The sequence below is a fragment of the Acomys russatus genome, chromosome 3 (assembly GCF_903995435.1).
Source record: "Acomys russatus chromosome 3, mAcoRus1.1, whole genome shotgun sequence".
Classification (NCBI taxonomy): domain Eukaryota; kingdom Metazoa; phylum Chordata; class Mammalia; order Rodentia; family Muridae; genus Acomys; species Acomys russatus.
The window spans coordinates 4,283,574-4,305,940 of record NC_067139.1 but is presented as its reverse complement, the minus strand read 5'-3'; the positions used below and the strand labels follow the sequence as shown (position 1 = coordinate 4,305,940).

Sequence of the window (22,367 nt, the reverse complement as noted above, 5' to 3'; positions counted from 1 at the left end):
GTAATATCTGTCCTTTCATTTCTAATTTTGTTAATTAATTTTTGAATAATTTGGTTGGAGGTTGGTAGTTTAATCTTTTAAACAGCCACCTTTTCATTTTATTCATTCTTTGTTTTTTGTTGTTGTTGTTGTTGTTGTTGTTTGTTTCTCTAATTTCTGCTCCAATTTTATTTCTCATATACTAGTTTGAGAGTTTGTTGTTCTTTTTCTAAGGCCTTCAGGTGTGTCATTATGCTCCTAGGGCTGCCTTTATTATATCTCATAGATTTTAGCATGTTATGCTTTCATTTTCATACAGTTCTAAGAATTTTTTTAGTTTCCAAGCGACCCATATATTATCCAGTAATGAGCTTTTTGTCTTTGAGCCTGTGTACATTCTGTGGTTTCTCCTGCTGGTGATACTCTATTGTGATCATGTAGAAAACAGGATGTTATTTCAACTTTGGGGTGGGGTTCGGAACAGGGTTTCTCTGTGTAGCTTTGGCTGTCCTGGAGCTCAGTCTGTAGACGAGGCTGGCCTCTAAATCACAGAGGTCCACCTGTCTCTGCCTCCCAAGTGCTGGGATTAAAACTGTACTACACTGCCTAGCTACTTCAGTATTTCTATGTTTATTAAGGCTTGCTTTATATCCTGAGAGCATTGGTAGAGGTCCACTGAGCTTTTGCAGATATGTGCATTTAGGTAGAATGTTCTGTACCTGTCTGTTAGGTCTGGGTGATTTATGGTTTCATTTAATTTTTTTTTTTCTCTTTAAAGATTTACTTATTTAATATATGAGTGCTCTATTTGCGTGTATACTTGCATGCCAGAAGAGGGCATCAGATCTCATTATAGTTGGTTGTGAGCTACCTTGTGGTTGCTGGGAATTGAACTCAGGACCTCTGGAAGAGCAGAGAGTGCTCTTAACCTCTGAGCCATCTCTCCAGCCCCAGTTTTATTTTATTCTTATCCTCCCCCTTTTCTCTTTTCTCTTTTAGCTCCCCCACAACCTCCCCTTCTCTTGTGCAGGTAACCTATCTTGGTGACAGTTAAGTATTGAAATCTGGGGTTAATTTGGGTTAACCTGGGGTTTGCATATAGTAATATTTGTTTTATGAAATTGTACCTGTTTGATGCATGGAATTATACTGTTCTTTTGATGGATTGTTCCTTTAATAAGTATAAAATGACCTTTCTCTGCTAACTAGTTTTAGAGCCTATTTTGTCTTACAGAAGAATAATTAACCCTGCTTGCTTTGTAGATCCGTGTGCTTAGAGTATCCTTTTCTATCTTAACATCCTGAGTGTGTTTCTTAGAGTTTGCCAAAAGATGAGTCTTGTTTTCTAACCCACTCTTCTAGTCTGTGTCTTTTTTTTTTTTTTTTTTAGGAAATTGGGGCTATTAATATTTATAGTATTGAAACGTGTTTTTATACTTTTCATTTTGTTGATTTTGAACTGTTTTCTTAGGCCTTTTTTGATTACTAATTTTAGAATTATTTATTCTTCCTCTGCCATCTTGGGCATGTATATCCCTTTCTTTAGTCCAAAGTATTTCTTCCCAGATCCTTTATAGAGCTAGCTGAGTAGTCATTTTTTCCTTTAGTCTGTTTATGTCATAGAAAATGTTATGTCTCCTACAACTTAATTGAATTATCTTTATAGGGTGTAACAGTCTGGTTGGTAATCATGTCTTCCAAAACTTGGAATACATCTGGCTTTTAAAGTTTTCATCAAATAATTAGCTGTTATTTTGATGGGTCTGCCTTTATATGTGATTTGGACCTTCTCTCTTGCAGCTTTTCAAACAAACTTTAGTATTTGTTTTTGCTGTTTTAACTATTGTGGATGGGCAATTTCCTTTCTGCGTGTGTGTGTGTGTGTGTGTGTGTGTGTGTGTGTGTGTGTGTGTGTGTGTTTTCTATGAACCTCTTCTGCTTAGATGGATATCTCTTTCTTTAGATACGTATTTTTTTCAATATGATTTTATTGAAAACATTAACTAAATGTTTAGCCTGGAATTTGTCTCCTTTTATGCCCATAATTCATAAATTTGGTTTTCATACTATTTCAAAATTCATCCATATTCCAGTAGTGTGTTTTAACTTATCATTCTCTTTGACTGAGCGGTCCAGTTTCTGTATCTACTCCTAAAGCCTTAGTATGCTGTCCTCACATGATCCATGCTGCTGGCAAGGCATTCCACTGCAGGGTTTTGTTTTTGTTTGTTTGTTTGTTTGTTTGTTTCCCTTGCTTCAACTCAGTGTGAGTTTTCTTTAGTGTTTCTCTTTTTTGCACTTAACTTTCACATCTGTTATCTTCATTATTTTACTCAGCTATTTACTTGTATTTTCTTTCCTGTCTTGTTTAAGTTTAGATGTTTATTGTTTCTTTAAATGCGTTAAACTAGCTGAAGATGTTTATAATAGTTCGTTTGAATTCTGTGTCTTGAACTTCATCTACAAGAGGGGACATTACTATGAAACTGGTGATTGAGATGGGACATGTTGTCTTGCTTTATTGATTATTTGTGTTTGTGATTATCTGGATTCAGGGTGTTGTTGCCTTTTAGTATGAGTTTTAGCCCTCCCAAACTGGAATCACAAGGCAGGGTGGCTTGCTGGGTGGCTTTGGGGTGTCTCAAGGGAGCCCAGCCAAGGCCAGAGGCCAGCCTCGGGAGCAGGGTCTCTTAACTGCTGGAGAAACAGTGGCGGCCAACTTTGGAGGTGAAGCCCACTGGGGTCTCAGGTGGAGGAAGGGTTGCTTACTGAATCCGGATCTGCTCCTGGGTCTACACAAAGCTGTTGTGTCCTGTGGGCTCTGTGTGCATCTGGAAGCAGAGTGGGCTGGGGTCTGGTGCGAACCTGAGAAGACATAAAATGACTTGGACTCAGATAGGCAAGTATTTCTGTAAAATGCCAGTAGTATTTTAGGCTTTCAGACTGTGTTCTCTGTTGCAAAATCATGATTTGGTTTGTTTACAACCCTTCATAAACATAAAGCGACTTTTAATTTTATTGACCATATAAAAATAGATCAAAAAGGTAAAGTTTGCTGGACTTTGAAAGAATATATCTAATGAGTAAAACTGGTATCCCAATATAGTTTTAGTTGCATTTCCCTTAAACTTATATAGAACCATTCCATTTCATTTTCCACAGTTCCCTATATTGATTTTACTTACAGTAACTCTTGCATTAGGAAACTATTACTATAACTTTTACTTTTATTAGTGTATTGAGATAAGGTCTTGTATGTACTCTAGGCTCGTCTTAAGGTTGCAGTCCTCCTGCCTCAGTGTCCCACATGCTGGAACTATAGCATGTTCTGTCACAACCAGCCTAAAACGTATCTTTCATCTGTAAAAATGAGTTGATAGGTATTTCCACAGTTTTATAGTTCCACCTCCCTATACTAAGATTATGAAAGCAATTTTTTTGTCTGATTCATCTCAGTTTTTAACTTGTTTAGCTATATAGTGTAATAAACTTGGCATTTTTTCTTTTTGAGATGATTTGCTAAATGTCCTAAGATCATTTGTTGCATCGTTATTATCCTTACCCCTGCGTGTAATGTGCCACCTCTGTTGCACAGTATCACAGTATGTATTTACATCAGTTTCCAGACATTCTATTCTATTGGTCAACTAGCCAAGCTTGCTTTTGAATTCTCATTCTCTTACTATCTGTATGATCTATTCCACTGAATAAATGTAAAAAGAGCCAAGCATGGTGGTACACGCCTGTAATCCCAGCACTCAGGGAGGCAGAGGCAGGTGGATCTCTGTGAGTTTGAGGCCAGCCTGGTCTACAAAGTGAGTCCAGGACAGCCAAGGCAACATAGAGAAACCTTGTCTCAAAAAAATAAAAAATAAAAAGAAAGAAATGTAAAAACAATTAACTGAAGAACTCACTAAATCCATGTGCAGTCTTTATTTGTACCCTCGTTCTTTCTTGGCCTTATCACCCATTACATTGGGAGAGATGCCCCTGCCCCTGTTACGTTCTGGGTCCCATTAGAGGCCTTAGATACTAGAGCTGGCCTTTTTCTGCATCATCGAATTTATCCCTTTTTTGATGATTACCATACAGACACGTCCTTTACTAATACTAAAAGGCAACTAAATGACAAACTTAGTTCCTGGTAACACCAGGACTCTATTTCTCCATTGTCAAAGAAAAATTCCATTTCTGCACTTTTTCCTCACCTTACCCCATCTCACCTCCTTGATATTGAGTCTTCCCCTAGTCACTAGAACTGCCCCCACCTTGCTATAAACGATTCTGTGTTTACCTCTTGTCTCAGTGCACCCTTCTAACTCAGCAGGAGTCAAGCCAGCCTACTAAGTTAGCTCTGGGCTCTCACCTCTCCTGACTTCTCATCTCTTATCTCCAGCTTGTCCCTGAGAGAGCTTGTTCAGTTTTGTGTCTTTAGATGTTATCTTAAAACTGATATTTAAATTTATGTCTCTGTTTCTCTTACCTTGAACTGCAGATTGACCTCCAGGTCCCTAGAGGGCGCGCCTGAGTAATGCTTGAGATCTCTTTCCCAGACATATTTCTTCCTAGGCTTGCCCCATCTTTGGTAGTAGTATCACTTCTAAGCCAAAAGCTTAAAAGTTTGTCTTGTTTTCCTCCACCCAGCCAAATCCACATGACTGTCAGTTATTCTTGCAAATGCCCTAGACAGCAAGGTGATTAGAAAGGCCAGGCTGCCCTAATTGGAGCATGTCACCTTTGCAACTCACGTAACTCATCTGCCATTGGATATTAAAACAGTGCATATACCATAGGGTTGCCTATAAATGAACTAGGCCGAGGTATCGTGTACAGTGTACTCAGATCGAGGTATCATGCACAGTGTACTCAGATCGATGCCTGGCACTTAGTGAGTACTCAGTAAATGTTATTGTCCCTGGTATACATAGAATTAACTCCAGAGAATAGTTGAGAGGGCAGAACCAGCATTGCAATAGTGTCTGCTGCTGCCTGCATTGCAACCCATGCTTCTCTTCTCCCTTGTATGTACAGCTAAGATCAACCCCTGTATTATCAAGTCTTTTTGTCTGAGGAGTAGGGAGTGGGGATGAGACAGGGTCCCCTGTAGTCCAGGCTAACCTTGAGCTCCAATGTAGCCAAGCCTTCAACTGTTGACTGAGTCCCCTGCCTTCACCTCCCACGTTTTCCCAAATATGTTTAGCTCTTCACTTTTGCCACCAGTTCTGCACATATCAGTCAGGACAACCGTTTTAAACCCTCACATGAAATTATGGCGTGCTCCTGCCTAGAATGTCTACGCTCTTCTTGGTGTACTCCCAGTACAATCCAGGCACCTTGCCGTGACTTTGATTGCTCTCTGAGACCCTGCCTCTGCCTCCCTTTCAGTCCCACCTCAGCTGCTGTCAGGCACTTAGCAGACTTCACCTTCATGAGCTTTTCCTATCTTCAGAGCATGCCAGCTCCTTCATGTTTAGTTGATGGTGCTCCGTACGCCATGTCTGCAAGGCCCCACCCTCTTCAGAGAAGGCAGTCTTACTGTCTGTTAAACTCATCCAGCTCCCTGCTTTTATCCTTTCATCTCCACACACTCCTTTCTTTTTTTCATTGTACTTTGGACTACTGGAATTATCTCTTTCTAATATATTTAATATTCTGGTACAAAGCGACTTCAGAGGTTTGCCAAATAAAACAACATCTGGATCAGTTATTATAGTTCGTGTCTTAGACATGAAAGCTTGATTGGGCAATGGTAGACTGCTTAGGAGCTGTGACCTAGCAGAAGGGGGTTGGGTCCTTGGGGCATGCCTCTGAAAGGAATATTAGAACCCCCATCCCTCTCCTTTTGGTCTTTGCTTCCTGACCTTAATGGATGCACAAGTCTTCAGTTCACTACACATTCTCTACTTTGTTCCCTGCAACAGGCCCAAAGCAATATGGCCAAGCAATCTGGTAGCCAGTTTCGATCTTCCACATGTCCACCGTGGCATGGGTATACCTACATTCTGACATCATGTGTGCATGCTCTTATGTGTTAATAATGAAGTTAAAAATACATTTCCAAATACATATGGAGGCCTGCAGTCATTGGCTTCTGGCACACTGTACCCGAGGAAACCCATGCTGAACAACAACACACTTAGGCAGTTGCAGATTGTGGTGAGGGTGATAAAAGGAGAGCATCAGCTGCCTCCTAGGATCGTAGAGAAAAGGAAAGCCTGACTTACACTCAGGGTTTGGGCTGAGACCCCAAAACTGAGAGGAGGTAGCTGGGTAAACAGGAAGCTTGTTGGCAAAGGTGGAAAGCAGAGAAGAGTGTTTCCAGAACAGAAGGAAACCAGAGAAGGTTTGACTGAGCTGAGCTGAGCTGAGACACAGGGCACAGAGAGGTGGGCAGAGAGGGATAGGTTTGTGAGCTGCTGCTAAGCAAAGCTGTTACCAAAATGTGGAGGAGGTACTAAGGAGGGAGCTGTAATCCCTTGATTGCCTAACAAAGCCCTTGCTTGAGCTGCCCTATACACTCAGCGTTGGCTGTGACTTTGCAGCCTGTTTTTCCTCTGGTACCCTGGTACCACCCTGGCCAAAGGCAACTGTGTGCCGTTAGCACCCATCACCACCACAGCATCTGTAAGCATCTGCACTCCATGTTGTGAGCCTTAATATAGTAAGACAAATGAGTTTTGTAAAGAAAAGAAGCACATGCTACATTAAAGCAGTCAAGTTATACTGATTACTCCAAAACCCACAGACATCCCATTGCATGGTTGTTGAGTTATGCGCTGCTGGAATCCTATTTGTAAGTCTGTTATCAATTGTTGGAATGAGGTTTCTTCCCTTACAGCAAGCCTTTCCAAGGAGATCCTTAATGCAAATGGCAGTCCTTGTTTCATACAGAAATTAGGAGAAACATTCCTTTTTCTCTCTCCATTAATTAACTTATTTGTGTATTCACTTTACATCGTGATGGCAGCTCCCTCCTCTCCTCCAGTCCCTCCTCTCACGCTCCTCCCTCCCATTCTCTCCTCTCCTTTCCCTTAGAGAAGGGGGAGGTCCCCATGGGTACCATCCTGCCCTGGCACACTAAGTCACTGCAGGCAGCCCAGCTAGAGGAATGGGGTCCAAAGGCATGCATCAGAGTCAGAGAGGACCCCAGGTCAACGGTGCATCTGCTCCATATGTGCCGGGGACCTAGTACCGGTTCATTCATGCTCTTCAGTTGGTAGATCCATCTCTGTGAGCCCCCACAGACCTAGGTTAGTTCACTCTGTAGGGCTTCTTGTGGAGGCCTTGACCCCTCCGGATCTCTCAATCATTCTCCCATCTCTTCTACAGGACTGCCAAAGCTCTATCTAATGTTTCCATCAGCTGCTGGGTGAACCGCCTCAGGGAGTTATGCTAGGCTCCTGTCTGCAAGCATAGCAAAGTAACAGTAATAGTGTCAGGAAGTGGTTTTCTCCCATGGGGTAGTCTTTGGTTGGCCATTTCCTCAGTCTTTGCTCCATCTTTGTTCCTGCATATCTTGTAGGCAGGACAAATTTTGTGTCGAAGGTGAGGAACATTTCTTTAAGTGTTTGCCCATAAGAATTAACATGAAAACAAAGTGACCCTTTAGCCTGTTTTCATGCTCTGTGTGAAGAGACTCCAGTGTAACTGGTACTCTGTCATCATCAGCTTGAGATTGTCCTGGGAATTTTACATTTGCTCAAAGCTCATTACAGAATCTATTAGGAGAGAAATATCCTTGAGTCAGTGACGTGTCCATTGCTATGGCACTCTCTGATGGAGAGCATGTACTCTGCTTACTGTCACTGCAGAGAACGCTGGTGTCTTCAATCCTGTGCACATTGTTTCTTTGCTCCACTGGAGTTCTAAGGAGTATACCAAGTCCTCCCTTCTTTTATTTGGTTTAGATTCTTCTTAATCCTCTGAAGACTCTGGGAAACAGGATGGCTGCAAATAAGCCCAAGGGTCAGAATTCGTTGGCCTTACACAAAGTCATCATGGTGGGCAGTGGTGGTGTGGGCAAGTCTGCCCTGACTCTGCAGTTCATGTACGATGAGGTAAGTGCCAGCTTCACAAAGGTTGGGCTTGAAGAGAGTGTTCCTCTAGCTTAATTTTAGTGTTATTTGGTCAGATTCTTTCAATCCTTGAAAGCTCCTAATAATTTTTTTCTACTTTTAAGTTCAGAGCCAATATTTGTACCTACTTAATATTACAAGTCAGAAACTCAAGAGAGAGGCCAAAGTAGTGCTGATGTATTTACTCATTTATATTTTCTGTACTGTTGATTTCATATCTAGTCTTCTCTCAAACTAATATTTGTATTAGTCCTTCCTTCCCCTTTTTGGGTGGGGATTTGAGATGGTCTCACTCCACAGCCCATACTGAGGGCAGTGTGTGTGCCTCAGCATTCCACATGGCAAGATTACAGGCCTGAGCCACCATGCCCATCTTTAGTCCCTTTCCTGCCAGCCAGGAAACCAAAATAAGAACATTCATGTTTTAACTTTTTTAAAATAGTTAAGAGACTTCATTCTAATAACTATAATTACAGTACTTGTCAAAGTGACAACTAAAAACAAGTACACAAAACAGCTGATTACTAATTATGTACCAAAAGCAGTAAGATGCTGCACAATACCAAGTAAACCAGTTCTGAAGTCTCCCCAAGGCAAATTGAGCAGCACCAGTTCGTCAGTATTTAGTAAAGCACAAAAGAAAAAAAATAATAATAATAGAGTCATCTCTGGATGGCAGATCAGACCGTGGCAAACTAAGAGAGGCAGCTGCTTCAAACATGGAGATAGGTGCTCGAGGATGCTGGGCTGGAGTGACCTACCCTCTCAACTTGGACCAGCTCCTAACCTGCCACCAGCATGGCCAAGTAAGCCCAAGATCAAGGTGGGAATGCGGTGTGCCATCTGACTCAGCCTCTCTCCAGCCAAGGACAAGGCCAGGCCCTGCACCCCGTGGCTGCCAGCCCACTCCTGGGTGACTATGACCACAAGTACAAGCAAGCTGTGGAATGCAGGTGACCCAAACACATTCAGGTCACAGGGTCGCAGATGGGGTCATGCAACTGATGGTGGTTTGTTCTCAAACAGTAATAGCCAATCTAGGCTGTTACTGCAAAACTTATCCAGGCATTTGCACCCTCTGTGTGTTGAAGTGTTCTTGTCTTGCTTTTTTTTTTTTTTTTTTTTTTTTTAAATGCTCTTGAGTTTGGGTTGAAAACCAAAAAGGACTCTGACTTTGGTCTACAGCCTGTTGGCTCTGGGAATTGGCGCCCTGACACCCAGATCCCTCCTTAGTATTAACAGAGTTGATTCTCTTTTCAGAATGGAAAGTCTAAGTAATATGGCAGAGGAGTTCCAGAAACTGTCTGTATAGAAACAGAAACTACTTACATTAAATATGAACCTGATGTAGACTGTACATACACATGACCAACCCCTGAGACAGCTCTGGCACTCAGGACCGTGGAGTCACACTTGCAGCATGAGAGGAAGCTGGCGAAGGGTCTGGTTCAGACAGCCAGTCTGATCCTCTATAGAGCCATCCCTACTGGTGGGACAGATCACCTGAATGTATCAGTTCCTGAGGCGTAGAGAGTACAGCCGCAGCTTATGTGTGATTTCAGCTGAATTGTGGCACTGGGGAGCTCCAGTTGGCATCTGCTTGTTGGCACACACCACAATAGCGTCCCAGAGCTCAGCCTCAGCTAGCATCCTCATGAGCTCCTCAGGAACCTTATTCACACATCCTCTTGTCACTGCTGTCCATTATGAAGATCAAGCCATGGGTGTTGTGGAGGTAGCTCCACAGGAGCGAGATCTTGTCCTGGCTGCCCACACCCCACACGGTGCAGCTGATATTCTTGTACTCAGCAGTCACCACCCTGAAACCAGAGGTGGGAATGCCAGTGGTGATCAGGGCTTCTTGTCTTTCCTACAATATTGAAGCCTATCCTGAGAATGTGCCCCTCACCCCCGCAAAAAAAAAAAAAAAAAAAAGAAAGAAAGAAAGAAAGAAAAGTGGCCCTTGAAGAGGTGCGCAAAGATATTTCTTTTCCTTGATGGTATACAGAAAAAAGTGATACTAGCCAGAGACTTCAGCAAAGGCTGATCAGAACGAGGCATTGGTTTCACCCCCACAAGATGGTGGGGTTCTCAATGTTTCAATCATTTCTTTATTTGTGTTTCTGTGTTTCATGTGCATTGGTGTTTTGCCTGCAAGTATATTGTATAAGGGTGTGAGATTGCTTGGAACTAGAGCTACAGACAGTTGTAAGCTGCCATGCAGGTGCTAGGAATTGAACTCAGGTCTTCTGAAAGGGCAGCCACTGCTCTTAACTAAACGCTGAGCCATCTCTCCAGCCCCTGTCACTGTTTTAACTTTTAATGAATGATTAAGCATAATGTTAGAAAAAAAAATGGTAGAATGTTGGATAATCTCTACAGTTACTTAAACGTAATGTTTTAAGTAATTATTGTGACTCTCTACCACAATGGTTCTCAACCTATGGATTGCCGCCCCTTTTGGGGTTGAATGATCCTTTTACAGGAATCACCTAAGGCCATCAGAAAACACAGGTATTTACATTATGACTGATAACAGTAGCAAAATAACAGTAACAACAAAAATTATTTTATGGCTGGGGGGTCAGCACAACCATATTAAAGGGTCACAGCATTAGGAAGGGTGAGAGCCACTGGTCCACATGTACTATTCCCTGTTCTAGACTTAGGATCTATAGAACTGTGTAAGTAGTAGTTCATTGCCCCTGCTGTCAAAGGTAAAGTCTAGTAACTGATAGAAACATTAAGCAAAATAATGTATGTACATAATAATGAAAATGGAGGGGGCACTGTTTAAAGCTCAGATAATTTGGGGTCTCAAAGGTTAAGTTTTTTTTAGAGTGGTGTCCACAATGTATTGACTTGTCTCATTTTGAAGAAAGATTTAGTGGTACTTCTCTAAATATTGGCACATAAATTATTTCCACAATTTTGGTACCAAAATATTGTATCTTTGGATTCATCTAGAGTGGGAGTCTGAATTTGATTTAAAATATATTATGTGTATGTAGTGTTTTTTTGTATGTATAGTGTTCTAAGAAAGAAAATGGACTAATTTCAAGTTGTAAACAGCGTATAAGTAAGACTTTAACCCAGTGTTTAGCAGATAAAGAAGCTGGCCAATTAAAATGAAAATTGATACAGTTTTTACAATTTGAGGAGAACAGGTAAAAAGTGGTGGTTTCTAAGTAAGATGGTTTTAAAAATAAAAAAATACTAATTAAAAACTGGATGTGTCTTTCCTGCTTTCTAGTTTGTAGAGGACTATGAGCCTACCAAAGCAGACAGCTACAGGAAGAAGGTCGTGCTGGATGGCGAGGAGGTGCAGATCGACATCTTAGACACCGCGGGGCAGGAGGACTACGCCGCCATTAGAGACAACTACTTCCGAAGTGGGGAGGGCTTCCTCTGCGTCTTCTCCATCACAGAGATGGAGTCCTTTGCAGCCACAGCTGACTTCAGGTATGGCTGAGCTTAGTCTCTTGTTCACACAACAGTTCTTTCCAGAAACAGGGATAATAGAAGCTTCTTGCTTCTTAATCTTTTATTGTCTCGAATGGTGTCTTTCCAGTGGGATATCAGTGTGTGACTCTGGCCACTGTATGCATACATATTCAGGCCTTACAGCAGCCCTAGGGCAGACTACATTGTAGCTTCAAGTACCCAGAGGCACTTTATGCTTTACTAAACTGTTTCTCTTTAAGAGTAAAGCATTTCTACTGCTGTGATAGCACAGGAATACAGTGATACCCCCACATTTCCTGTCGGGTTCTCAGCACTTGTGTCATGCTCACAGAGACTTTGCCATTCTTTTTACAATATAGGTGTTTAGAATTTTAAAAATACAAATAATCTTAAAGATTGAATTTATAAAATGAGAATAACAGTCACTGTGGATTAGCATGCTTGGCTGTGCTCTGCACTATATGTTCTTTACTGTGTACCCAGTCAGAGTTTGGCATCACTCTGAGAGACATCAGCACGAACAGTCTCTAGCGTAATCTTGAAAGTACTGAGGGTATCATCAAAGATGCTCTTTCCTTACATGTTTTTGTTTCTGTGTTAGTAGTTTCCTTGTACAAGATACAAAAGAAGCATGTAATATGTCTGCTAATCAGGGTCTACACAGCCTAGTTATAGGTATAAGGCATGACACAAAACCCAGCGGACGGTAGAGAACAGTAGCAGTGATCATTACAGAAGGTACAGAAAGGGAGTGATTGGGAGAACTTCACAAAAAAGATGAGCCTGGTGACTGAGCACTTGTAGACTTGAAAATCTCAAGCTATTAAAGGAATCTAAGAAAACAGTCTCCCACCTCACACACACAGGTATGCAATTGAGAAAACGCACAAGATGAACTGATTTATAAGATTAAGTGTGTTGGTTTCTGTAAAGGAATTTCATATATTATTGCATAGAAAATGGCAGATCCTGGAAAGTTGTAAACTGAGAGACATGGAAAGTTATATAAGTGTTGGTGCATGCCCACCCATCCCTCCGTGATGCATAGATGTACAAGGAGGCAAAACACACACTTCAGGGAATGTGTATCTCAATTAATTGATGGCAGGTAACAGATGAACTTGTTACAAGGTGTGCTTGGTTGCAGGCAGCTACTTATTTGTGGGGTTTGCTTGTTCACTTGTTTTTAGCTTTATTTTATATGTGTGAGTCTGTTTTGCCTACATGTCGGTATGTGCACCATATGTGTGCCTGGTGTTCCCAGAGATCAGAAGAGGGCATCGGATCCCATGGAGCTGGGCTTAGGAACACTTGTGAGCTACCATGGGGTGCTGGGAGCTGACCCTGGATCCTCTCTTGACTGCTGAGCCCCTATTTTGGGATTTTTAATGTATACGCATTGTGTTAATATTTCTTCTTGCTTTTACTTATCTAGGGAGCAGATTTTAAGAGTAAAAGAAGATGAGAATGTTCCATTTCTCCTGGTTGGTAACAAGTCAGATTTAGAAGATAAAAGGCAGGTTTCTGTAGAAGAAGCAAAAAACAGAGCTGACCAGTGGAATGTTAACTACGTGGAAACATCTGCTAAAACTCGCGCCAACGTCGACAAGGTAAAGTGTGGTTTCATTGTTACTGCACCATGTATATAAGGCCCTGTTACCCTACTTCATCTAGAGTCTAGGATCCAAACTAAGATTTAATACAGTGAATTTTTGTGTGTTTGAGTTTGCTTTTATTACTGAGGGTGGGAGGGTGCCAAAGGACACCTGTGGCGGTCAGAGGAGAGTTCCCAGGGATCTGTTTTCTCCTTCTACCAGGGCTTGAACTTGCATCCTTCAGCTTGGTGGCAACCACCTTTACCAATCGAGCCATTTCACCAGCCCTGGCAGACTGATTTTTATCATTAATAAATGCGTAAGGAAGACATGGTTTTTTTGTTTGTTTTTCAAGACATGGTTTTTCTGTATAAATCTCGGCTATCCTGGCCTCGCTTTATAGACTAGGCTGGCCTCAAACTCAGAGATCCACCTGCTTCTGCTTCCCTGAGTACTAGAATTACAGGTGTGTGCTGCCACACCCAACTCATGTTAGAAATTTTATACTTTACCTTGCCTTTGACTTTCTCAGATACAAGACACTACAGCATTCCTCTTCCACTTACTGCCTTCATTTTAACGGGATTGCGTAGTGTAAAAGAAATTGTCTAGATCCTAACAAGCCAGCACTGAATGTGCTTGCCCTAACTGACGCCTGCCTAGGGTTATGTAAGGTCTCTGAAGGGCCTTCTGGGTGTTAAGGGGGTTCTGATGTCTCCGCTAACTACCATGATTGTTTATTCTCAGACTTTGTTTCCCCGAGTGCAAAGGGAAATCCTCCACATCCCCTTTTATCATCCCACTCCATAGTGACCCTACTTGGGAACTGTATAGAACCCTTTCCAGGATTAGGGAGGTTACCTTCAGGGTTGAGATGGCTCTGGTGCTTGGAGACTTGCAATGAGATACTCTCCAATCTCTGTGTACTGTGACTATCCAGAGGAGCCCCTTAAGCCCACTGCAGGCCAGTTGTCCCTTAATCCTAACAAATACACAGGCTTAAAGCTCACCATGGGGCCTGAGAATGTGCATTTCTAGAAAACTCACATTGCTGTAGATGGCCACAAGTTTTGTAGACTGGTCTGCTTCTACTTAAAGGTATAAGTTTCCTGAGTCCTGATTCAGAAAGCCTAAGGTTGGCCATGTATGGCAGTATGCACTTTTAACCCCAACACTGGGGAGGCAGAGGCAGGCAGATCCCTGTGAGGTCAAGGCCAGCCTAGTCTACATAGTCAGAATGAGAACGTGTCTCAAGAAGAAAAATATATGCACACACAAAGAAAAAATTGAGGCAGAAAGCATGAGGCTATAAAAAAAGCCAAAGGTTATTTCTGTTTATTTGTAATAGATATTATGATGTGTCATATTTATTGAATTTTTTAGTAATGTGGTTAGCCTTTGAGTACTTGGCACACAGTAAGTCCTATAATATTTCTGTTCCAAATACTGTATTGATTTTCTATAAAGTACTTATAAAGTATACTCACGTATATCTTTCTTCCTAATTGTCTTAAGCACTTGTGAACACACTAAAAGTGACTGGGACGAAGGGGGGAGGGGAAGAGAGGCAAATAGTAGCAGTCCACAGAGAAGAGCTGCGCTGTCACAGCCGTGTGCTAGTCATGTGCTGACCTCAGAGGACATGGCGCTGGGGTCAGGCTCTCATGGGAGAGAGAGAAGACCACCAGCACTGCAGCAAGAAAGCAGCCCAAATGCATTACCGGAAAACAATGTAGATAGCTCTAAGCTTAAGTAGGAGTTTAGTCCTACTTTAAAAACAGAAGTACTATTTTAAAATATCATGTCATATTTTTTAGCCTATCTCATTGGGAAAAAAAAAATGAAAGAATATTCTTGGCAAGAAATGTAGAAAAAGCCTCCATGTTTATGGAAGAGGAGTATAGTAATTCTCTCTCAAATTTGTGACCCAGTACTTCAAATTCTAAAAGTATATTTTGTCTTAACATAAACAAAGGGAAGTGGCACTAAATCCCACTCCTAACCAACAAGCTGTTTGTCCAGTGGACTTCACTGTGTATCAGCCTACACCCAGGGCAGGTCCCATGCTCAGGGGCAGTTGTCTGACACAAAAAGGATTCAGTGGGTTTGGGGCTTGGGGGATTTTGGGTTTTGGTTTGGTTTGGTTTGGTTTTTCCTTTCTTGCGTGCCTGTGTGTGTGCGTGCGTGTGTGTGTGTGTGTGTGTGTGTGTGTGTGTGTGTGTGTTTGTGGTTTTGGTGTTTTTTGATTTTTGTTTTTTGTCTTTGGGTGGCTTTATGTGTTTGGTTTGGTTTGGTTTTGAGAAAGAGAGAAAGAAAAAATAAAGTAGGATGGGTAGGGAGGTGGGAAAGACGAGGAGGACCTGCAGGAGAGGAAGAATATCATCAAAATAGTGTATGAAAAATGTAAAGCAAATAAATATAAAAGTATTGAATAAATAATTAAATATTTTAGGGGAAATTATACACACATAGATATGTTTAAATGGTAGTCATTGAAATGGCATTTATAGATAGAAAAGACTAGAACTGCATGTGTCCAATAACAGACTTGTTTTAAATCGTGATGAGTCCTTATACTGAACCCAACCATTAAAAGGAAAAAGTGCTATTAGCTGCAGAGCCATCTCACCCCCAACAGCCACAAGGTGTTTTGTTGTTGTTGTTTTGTTTTTTGTTTTTTTACTACAAACAGCGCTGCACTGAACTTTCTGTAGGTGCTTAGAAAAATGCAAGGCTTCTTTTTAAACTGTGATGACAAAATGTCCACCATAAGAGTGCCCTGGTGTTCCACCATCTTTATAAGAAACCATCTTCAGACAGCCTTATCAACCCAATTAAAAAAGCCCTTAGAACTTCCAAGAAAATGGTGAACCCTGATTACCAATATGACTGCACATGCTTTGACTGATTGATTGATTGATTGAGCAATTGTCAATCTTATGCCAATTCTGAAATGTATCTAATGGCATTCGTAATTTTTGATTTGTGTCTACTTTATGGTAATAGCATTAATCCTCATCTACTTTACTTGTTGTCACTGTTGTCCCCTAATCTGCAGCATGTCTTCTTGTGGCACACTTTATCTTCGACCATGGAAAAAGTACAGAGTTATGCTGTCAGCTTTTAGTGTTTTATTTTGTGATTTCTAAATTGTATGGGTTTCTTAGAGCTTTCAGCCACTCTAAGCCAGCCACACACACATGCATACATACATGTATTTTTTCTGTATTGGTTTTTATAATAACTCCTTACTTAGTTCTTTTGAAATTTTAATATAGTCTGTGGTATGACTAAATACTTAAAAGTGGAAATACTAGTAAAGGCAGTTTTTATTTTTCAGCTACAGATAAAAAAAATTATTTGAGTCTGGCATAAGCATGTGGGTTTGTTTTGTCTGGCTTTATTTTGACTTATTCGTAAAGGTATTTCCTCTGGTCGTTAGTGTAGAATTAGAAAGCCAAATTGCATAAGTACTGGGTTGCCCTAAAATGAGAAAAGAGGACGGACCCAGGAGAACAAGAAGGGAGGAAGGGGAGGAAACTGTGGGAAAGAAGCTGACAGTTCTGCGGCGGGGAGTGCTGGCTGTAGGTTCTTTGTCCCTCTTCCCTCGTTGATGTTTCCTTTAGTTGGCACTTGAAACAGGACTTAATTCATCGCGCTAGCTGATGCCAACATTAAGTATTTCCTACCATGTTTTCTAGTTTTGGTAGTTTTTTAATGTCATTACTTGTTAGAAATGTAAGCCTTCTTATACATCCTTCTCATAATGTGCTGAGTCTGTCTGCAGTAGAGACCAGCACTGGAGGGCTCTCGTGAAGACCTCCTGCTGAGCTGGCCCATCTGAACTGGAAGCAGAAGTTTCCAAAATCCCTGGGAGAAGTCAACACTGAATGCTCCCACTCCAGAATCTACCCTTTTAATCATTCACTCCTGTAGCTATTGAGCCGTTAGCATTTATAGCACCCTCACTTTCTCCTCTAAATTTTATGTTTCTTGCACCAGCTCAAAAATAACTATTGGCCCAAGAATCCTTGGTTCCATTTGGTAGACTATGACAGCAGCCTCAACCTGAGAATATTTTCTCACTGCTTTTCAGTTATTATCACTCTGTGGTTCTTCATTGAACAATGGCAAGAATCTTTTCTTTTTAATAGTGGAAAAGCTCGTGAATTCACATGGTTATTACCCATTCAGATTTACTATACAAATCCTTACCTCTTTGAGATGACACTCACTCTGGAATCCTGGCTTCTAAGAGCAGCATTTGTGTGGTCCTGCAGTGTATGTGTGAGTTACCTTCACAGTAAGCCACAGAGGGACTCATAAGACTTGCTGAGCTTCGTTTTTGTTGTTGCTGAGGTTCTGGATACATATATGTGTATGTGCACATATATGAGAGTGTGTGTTACTCAGGATCATGCCTGGAACCTCTTGTATGGTAGGCATTATATTTGTATATATTGTTGTTGGGCTTTTGTTTTTATCTTTAACATCTAAGGTGAGTTTTCCATATACTGTCTTCTAAAGATTATGAAATAATGACCATGACATGTTTGTGTCATCAACTAGGAATATAGTCATTGTTTCCAGTTTTTAATGATTTTTATGTTTTATTTATGGTCTTAGTGTACAAAATTTAATTTTCCTATAGGAATTAGTTACAAGATATTCATAGGTGCCCAGCAATTACAGTTTCTTTCTGTTGCTCTTGAAAATAGTGCTCCCAATAAGCTAGTCAGTCGTTCATTTGATTGCTTCATTTTTGCTCGTGCAAGCATATGTACATGTCTGCACTCCTGCCACACAAGCACCCCTCTCCATAGGTCTACACCTTGCAGTTTGCCAGTCTTTCCCTTGAGAGCTGAAGGCATATTAAGATAAGCATGTCGGACATTGTAGTCTTTGTCATGTTTGTTTCTAATCTTATTGAAGTTGGGTTTTTTAATTCTATAAGTAGTAACTGAATTTCTGGAGAAAATGTAAACATTGGTGAAGCTTAGACAGGCAGCTGGTGAGTTCAGGGCAGCAAGACTCTAAAAACCAAGCAGTGTAAGAATGTGGGCTGTAAAAAAAAAAAAAAAGAATATGGGCTGTGAGAGTTACCCTCCCCTCTCACACTTTGCTTATTACATTTTTCTAGAGCTTTTTTTTTTGTTAGAGAAAAAAAGGTTTATAATCGAAATTTAGTATCTCAACTACTCTGTTAATTTTTAAATTACAAACATAATCACTAAATATAAATTAGCAAAATATAATTGTTGATCACAGAGTGCTCAAAAAATATATTTATGTGGTCTGGAGAAATGGCTCAGCTGTTAAAAACACCAGCTGCTCTTGCAGAAGTCCCAGACTCAGTGCCCAGCACTCACATGACCGCTCAGCCATCAAGAACACCACGTCAGGCATGGGCACACCCTTGGTGCACAGCATACATACATATAGACAAAACACTCATACACACAAAATAACAGTAACCTTTCAAAAGTGGGTCATGTAATCCTGTGAGTTTTATCTTGGGCTCTATCATTACTTTATGCACTGTTTTCATTTGAATCTTGAAAATTACAATAAATAGATGGGGTTTGTTGTACAATTTACCAAGAAGTATGTGCCATTCAGAAAAGCTGCTGTTTGCCTCAAGTCTCCAACTTACCTGTGTTTTCTCCTTTGCTTGTATTGCCAACAAGCCCTCTTGGGGCAGGGATCTCTGTGGCTGAGCACTTGCCCTCCTGTGCTGGGCCCTGGGACGGTGGGGGAAAGGGCTCAAAGACATTACTCTTCCGTCCCAAAGGTTTGCTGCTTTGATACATAAGCACTGAGTTCTTTGTTGCAAAATGCTGTTGCTCATTTTATTCACCCTACTTTCTTATTTCTAGGTATTTTTTGATTTAATGAGGGAAATTCGAGCCAGAAAGATGGAAGACAGCAAAGAAAAGAATGGAAAAAAGAAGAGGAAAAGTTTAGCCAAGAGAATCAGAGAAAGATGCTGCATTTTATAATCAAAGCCCAAACTCCTTTCTTATCCTGACCATACTAATAAATATAATTTATAAGCATTGCCATTGGAGGCTCAATTGACTGAAATTACTTTAACATTTTGGAAATTGTTATGTATCACTAAAAGCATGAATTGGAACTGCACTGGAAGTCAAACTCACTTAAAAAAGAAATTGTGTGGCTTCACCAGGAAGCTGAGTTCAACTTATTTCATAATTGCCTACATTTATCACAGTCCTGAATGTAGCGTGTAAGCTTGTTTTGTTTTGTTTTGTTTTGTTGGAGCGGGGGCAGTCTTTCTTGAACTGTTAATCAAGAGGTGAGATTGGGTGGGGGTGGGAGGAGTGGCCATTTCCTCTGGTGTTTATCATAAAGCTTAAATTTTATATTATTTTGAAATGACTTGGACTTCTACTGCCTTGAAGAATGACAATTGTGAACATGATAGTTAACTGTACCACTTTTTAAACTGCTGTTATGCAAATCTAGAAGAAGTTGCTGGCATGGTTGTTGCATATAGTAAAACTGAGAGTAATTCATCTGTGAATCTGCATATTAATTACATGGTGATTAACTTAGAAAAAAGGTGTGAACTTGTACATGGACATTTTTAATATGCCTTAATTTAGAAACTGAAAAACAATCCAGTTCCATCACTCCGGGTGTGTTCTCACCAGCACTCCGGGGCTACTGCTCACGTGGCTGGTAACAGAAAGTCTTATCTTGCCAGGCAGTGTGGAGCTACAAGGAAGATTCCTGAGAAATGTCCATCTGCTAGGAGTCTGACCAAATTAAAGATGTGTGCCATACTCTGGTCCTCAGAGGTCCAGAGCTCCTTCGCTGGTTTTAATAAACTATAAGGTGGTCAAAGATAAAAGGCCAGCATATTTTCATGATGATTTTAGGTTATGGGTGTCAGTACCAATTAAGTCTGAGCGAATGCTCCTTTTACATAGGATGCTGGTCCCCAGTAATCACTTTCTGCAAGTGCTGCACATTGAAGTGTAATCTCCTGGAAGCAGAGCTTAGAGAAGACCCCAGGAGAGCTCATGTGGTTTGCACTAGGACACCTGAGGAAGGATGCTTGCCGCCTGTCAGTTCTAAATGTGTACTCATGGGTTATAGTTTGGGCGATAGGAGGAGTCTTTGTAGTCTCTTCATGTTCATAATGAATACTGTATCTTTCTTTCCTAACATGAACGGTCGAACAAGTATGACCCACACTGACCACATGTCAGGCTGTGATGTTTCCGCTGCAAGAATTCAAGCATGCTGTTAGGAGGAACATAGTTTCAATGGGAAGTAAACCACTATTAGATTTTTCTTTTCCTCTGTGGGGCTAAGACACTTGGTTAAACAGTTTATCTTGTTGCACAGTCCTAATTTCATAAGGTCAAAGAGACGCTCAGGCATTCCAGGAAACAAGTGTGTACATGAAGTTATCAGAGACAGTCAGGGACTCTGCTGTCTAGATATTACATTCAGCTTATCATAAATAGTTGTCCTTAAAGGGTTTGATTTAATATTTTTACGGGCTAGGCCATGTGCAAAATTAGAGTTCCCTGTGTAAGCCCAGTCAGCAGGCCCCGCACGGCTGCGCACACTCATTGCAGTCTTGTTGAGCCGGGGTCCTAACCACTAACATTGCAATTTGCTTTGAGACCTTTCCCTCTCCGGAGTACCAGGTGCTATGAAGCCAGCTGACAGATGCATCACATGTCCTAGGCTGATGCCACTACCCGGTTCATTTATTTGCAATTTGAGCCATTTAAAGACCAATAAACTTCCTTTTTAAAAAATGTTTGTGGTGTTAATTGATGTTCATGGTATGGTGTTTTCACTTTATCACCTCGGACATCTTGAGCAGAGATTTCCCAACAGCTGGATATTGAGGATTTGGAGGTGTTCAGCTTTAAGGCACTGCTCAGGATGGGAGACTCCTGTGACAGTTGGTGGCATATGGGCTCTGTGCTGTTTGGAGAATCTCAACTGCCTTTGCCTTCAGATGCTTTGAACAGATGGCAGATTTTGTACTTTTTCTAATCAGAACATTCCAAAGACGGCTTTGCTGTTACCTTTCGCATTGGGTAGCTCCTGGTATATCAAGGCCACTAACTGTGGACTAGACTTTGAGTTAGAAGAGCGCTTTGTCTAAATACTTAAATTCGAAAGCAGTGGTGGAAGGTCTGCGTTTACAGTAGAGCCACACTGAAACACCTCAAAACATGACACTGAGTGCTGACCCTGTCTGCTTACAGTAAACTCCAGAGTATCACTATAACTCAGGTTGTCTTAGTGAACCTGAGGGGTGAACTATCAAAGCACTCTGAAATTCCCATCCAGTGTGAGACATCGCAAGGCTCTTTGAAACCTTCAGGAGTCAAGAACGTGTCAGTAAACCCCCTCAGTGCATGCCTTCAGTTTTCAGTAGTAGGGTTTTTTTTTTTTTAATTTATTCATATTACATCTCAATGGTTATCCCCTCCCTTGTATCCTCCCATTCCTCCCTCCCTCCCATTTTCCCCTTACTCCTCTCCCCTATGACTGTGACTGAGGGGGACCTCCTCCCCCTGTATATGCTCATAGGGTATCAAGTCTCTTCTTGGTAGCCTGCTATCCTTCCTCTTGAGTGCCACCAGGTCTCTAGCGAGCCCTTTCTGGGTGTTACTGCTGAGAATATGCCAGTGAAGGGAAACTGGGTTAGAGACAATCCCATCAATTGCTACTAAAGGAAGTGCCTATACACCCCACACACAACGAGAGAATGTGAAGAGAAGAGAGCTGAGATTAAACATACCTCTCCTTAATTTTTTTTTTAAGTTTTTCGAGACAGGGTTTCTCTGTGTAACAGCCCTGCCTGTCCTAGACTCAATTAGTAGACCAGACTGGCCTTGAATTTAGTGATCCACCTGCCTCTGCCTCCTGAGTGCTGGCATTAAAAGTATGTACCACCATGCCTGGCTTCTTCTTAATCTTTATTATTAATCTATTTAATAGTAGCAAACATGACATACCCTTCAAGTAAAGTACTAACCTTGTATATTTAAATTTAACTTATTCTGCTGAAATAGTTGCCCTTATTACTGTTTACTTTGCACATGAGGAATTGGGCATAGAAAAGGATGACAAACATGTGATTCTCCTGCCTCACAAGTGCCTGGATTGTAAGCATGTGCCAAATTTATAGAATGCTGGGGGTCAAATCCAAGAGCTCATGCATACACGGGCAAGCACCCTGACAACTGTGCTAACCTCC

General features: G+C 41.2%; 1 protein-coding gene across 1 annotated transcript in view; it reads left to right on the top strand.

Annotated features, from left to right (window-relative positions):
* The window catches only part of Rala (RAS like proto-oncogene A), a 45,767-nt gene extending 26,377 nt beyond the window's left edge, over positions 1 to 19,390 (top strand). Inside the window, exons 2-5 of the mRNA XM_051168087.1 lie at positions 7,887 to 8,036; positions 11,308 to 11,516; positions 12,955 to 13,129; positions 18,991 to 19,390. Coding sequence (XP_051024044.1) covers positions 7,923 to 8,036; positions 11,308 to 11,516; positions 12,955 to 13,129; positions 18,991 to 19,113 — 621 coding nt within the window. The 5' untranslated portion in view covers positions 7,887 to 7,922 and the 3' untranslated portion in view covers positions 19,114 to 19,390. The remainder of the gene's footprint in view (positions 1 to 7,886; positions 8,037 to 11,307; positions 11,517 to 12,954; positions 13,130 to 18,990) is intronic.
* Positions 19,391 to 22,367: the final 2,977 nt, after the last annotated feature.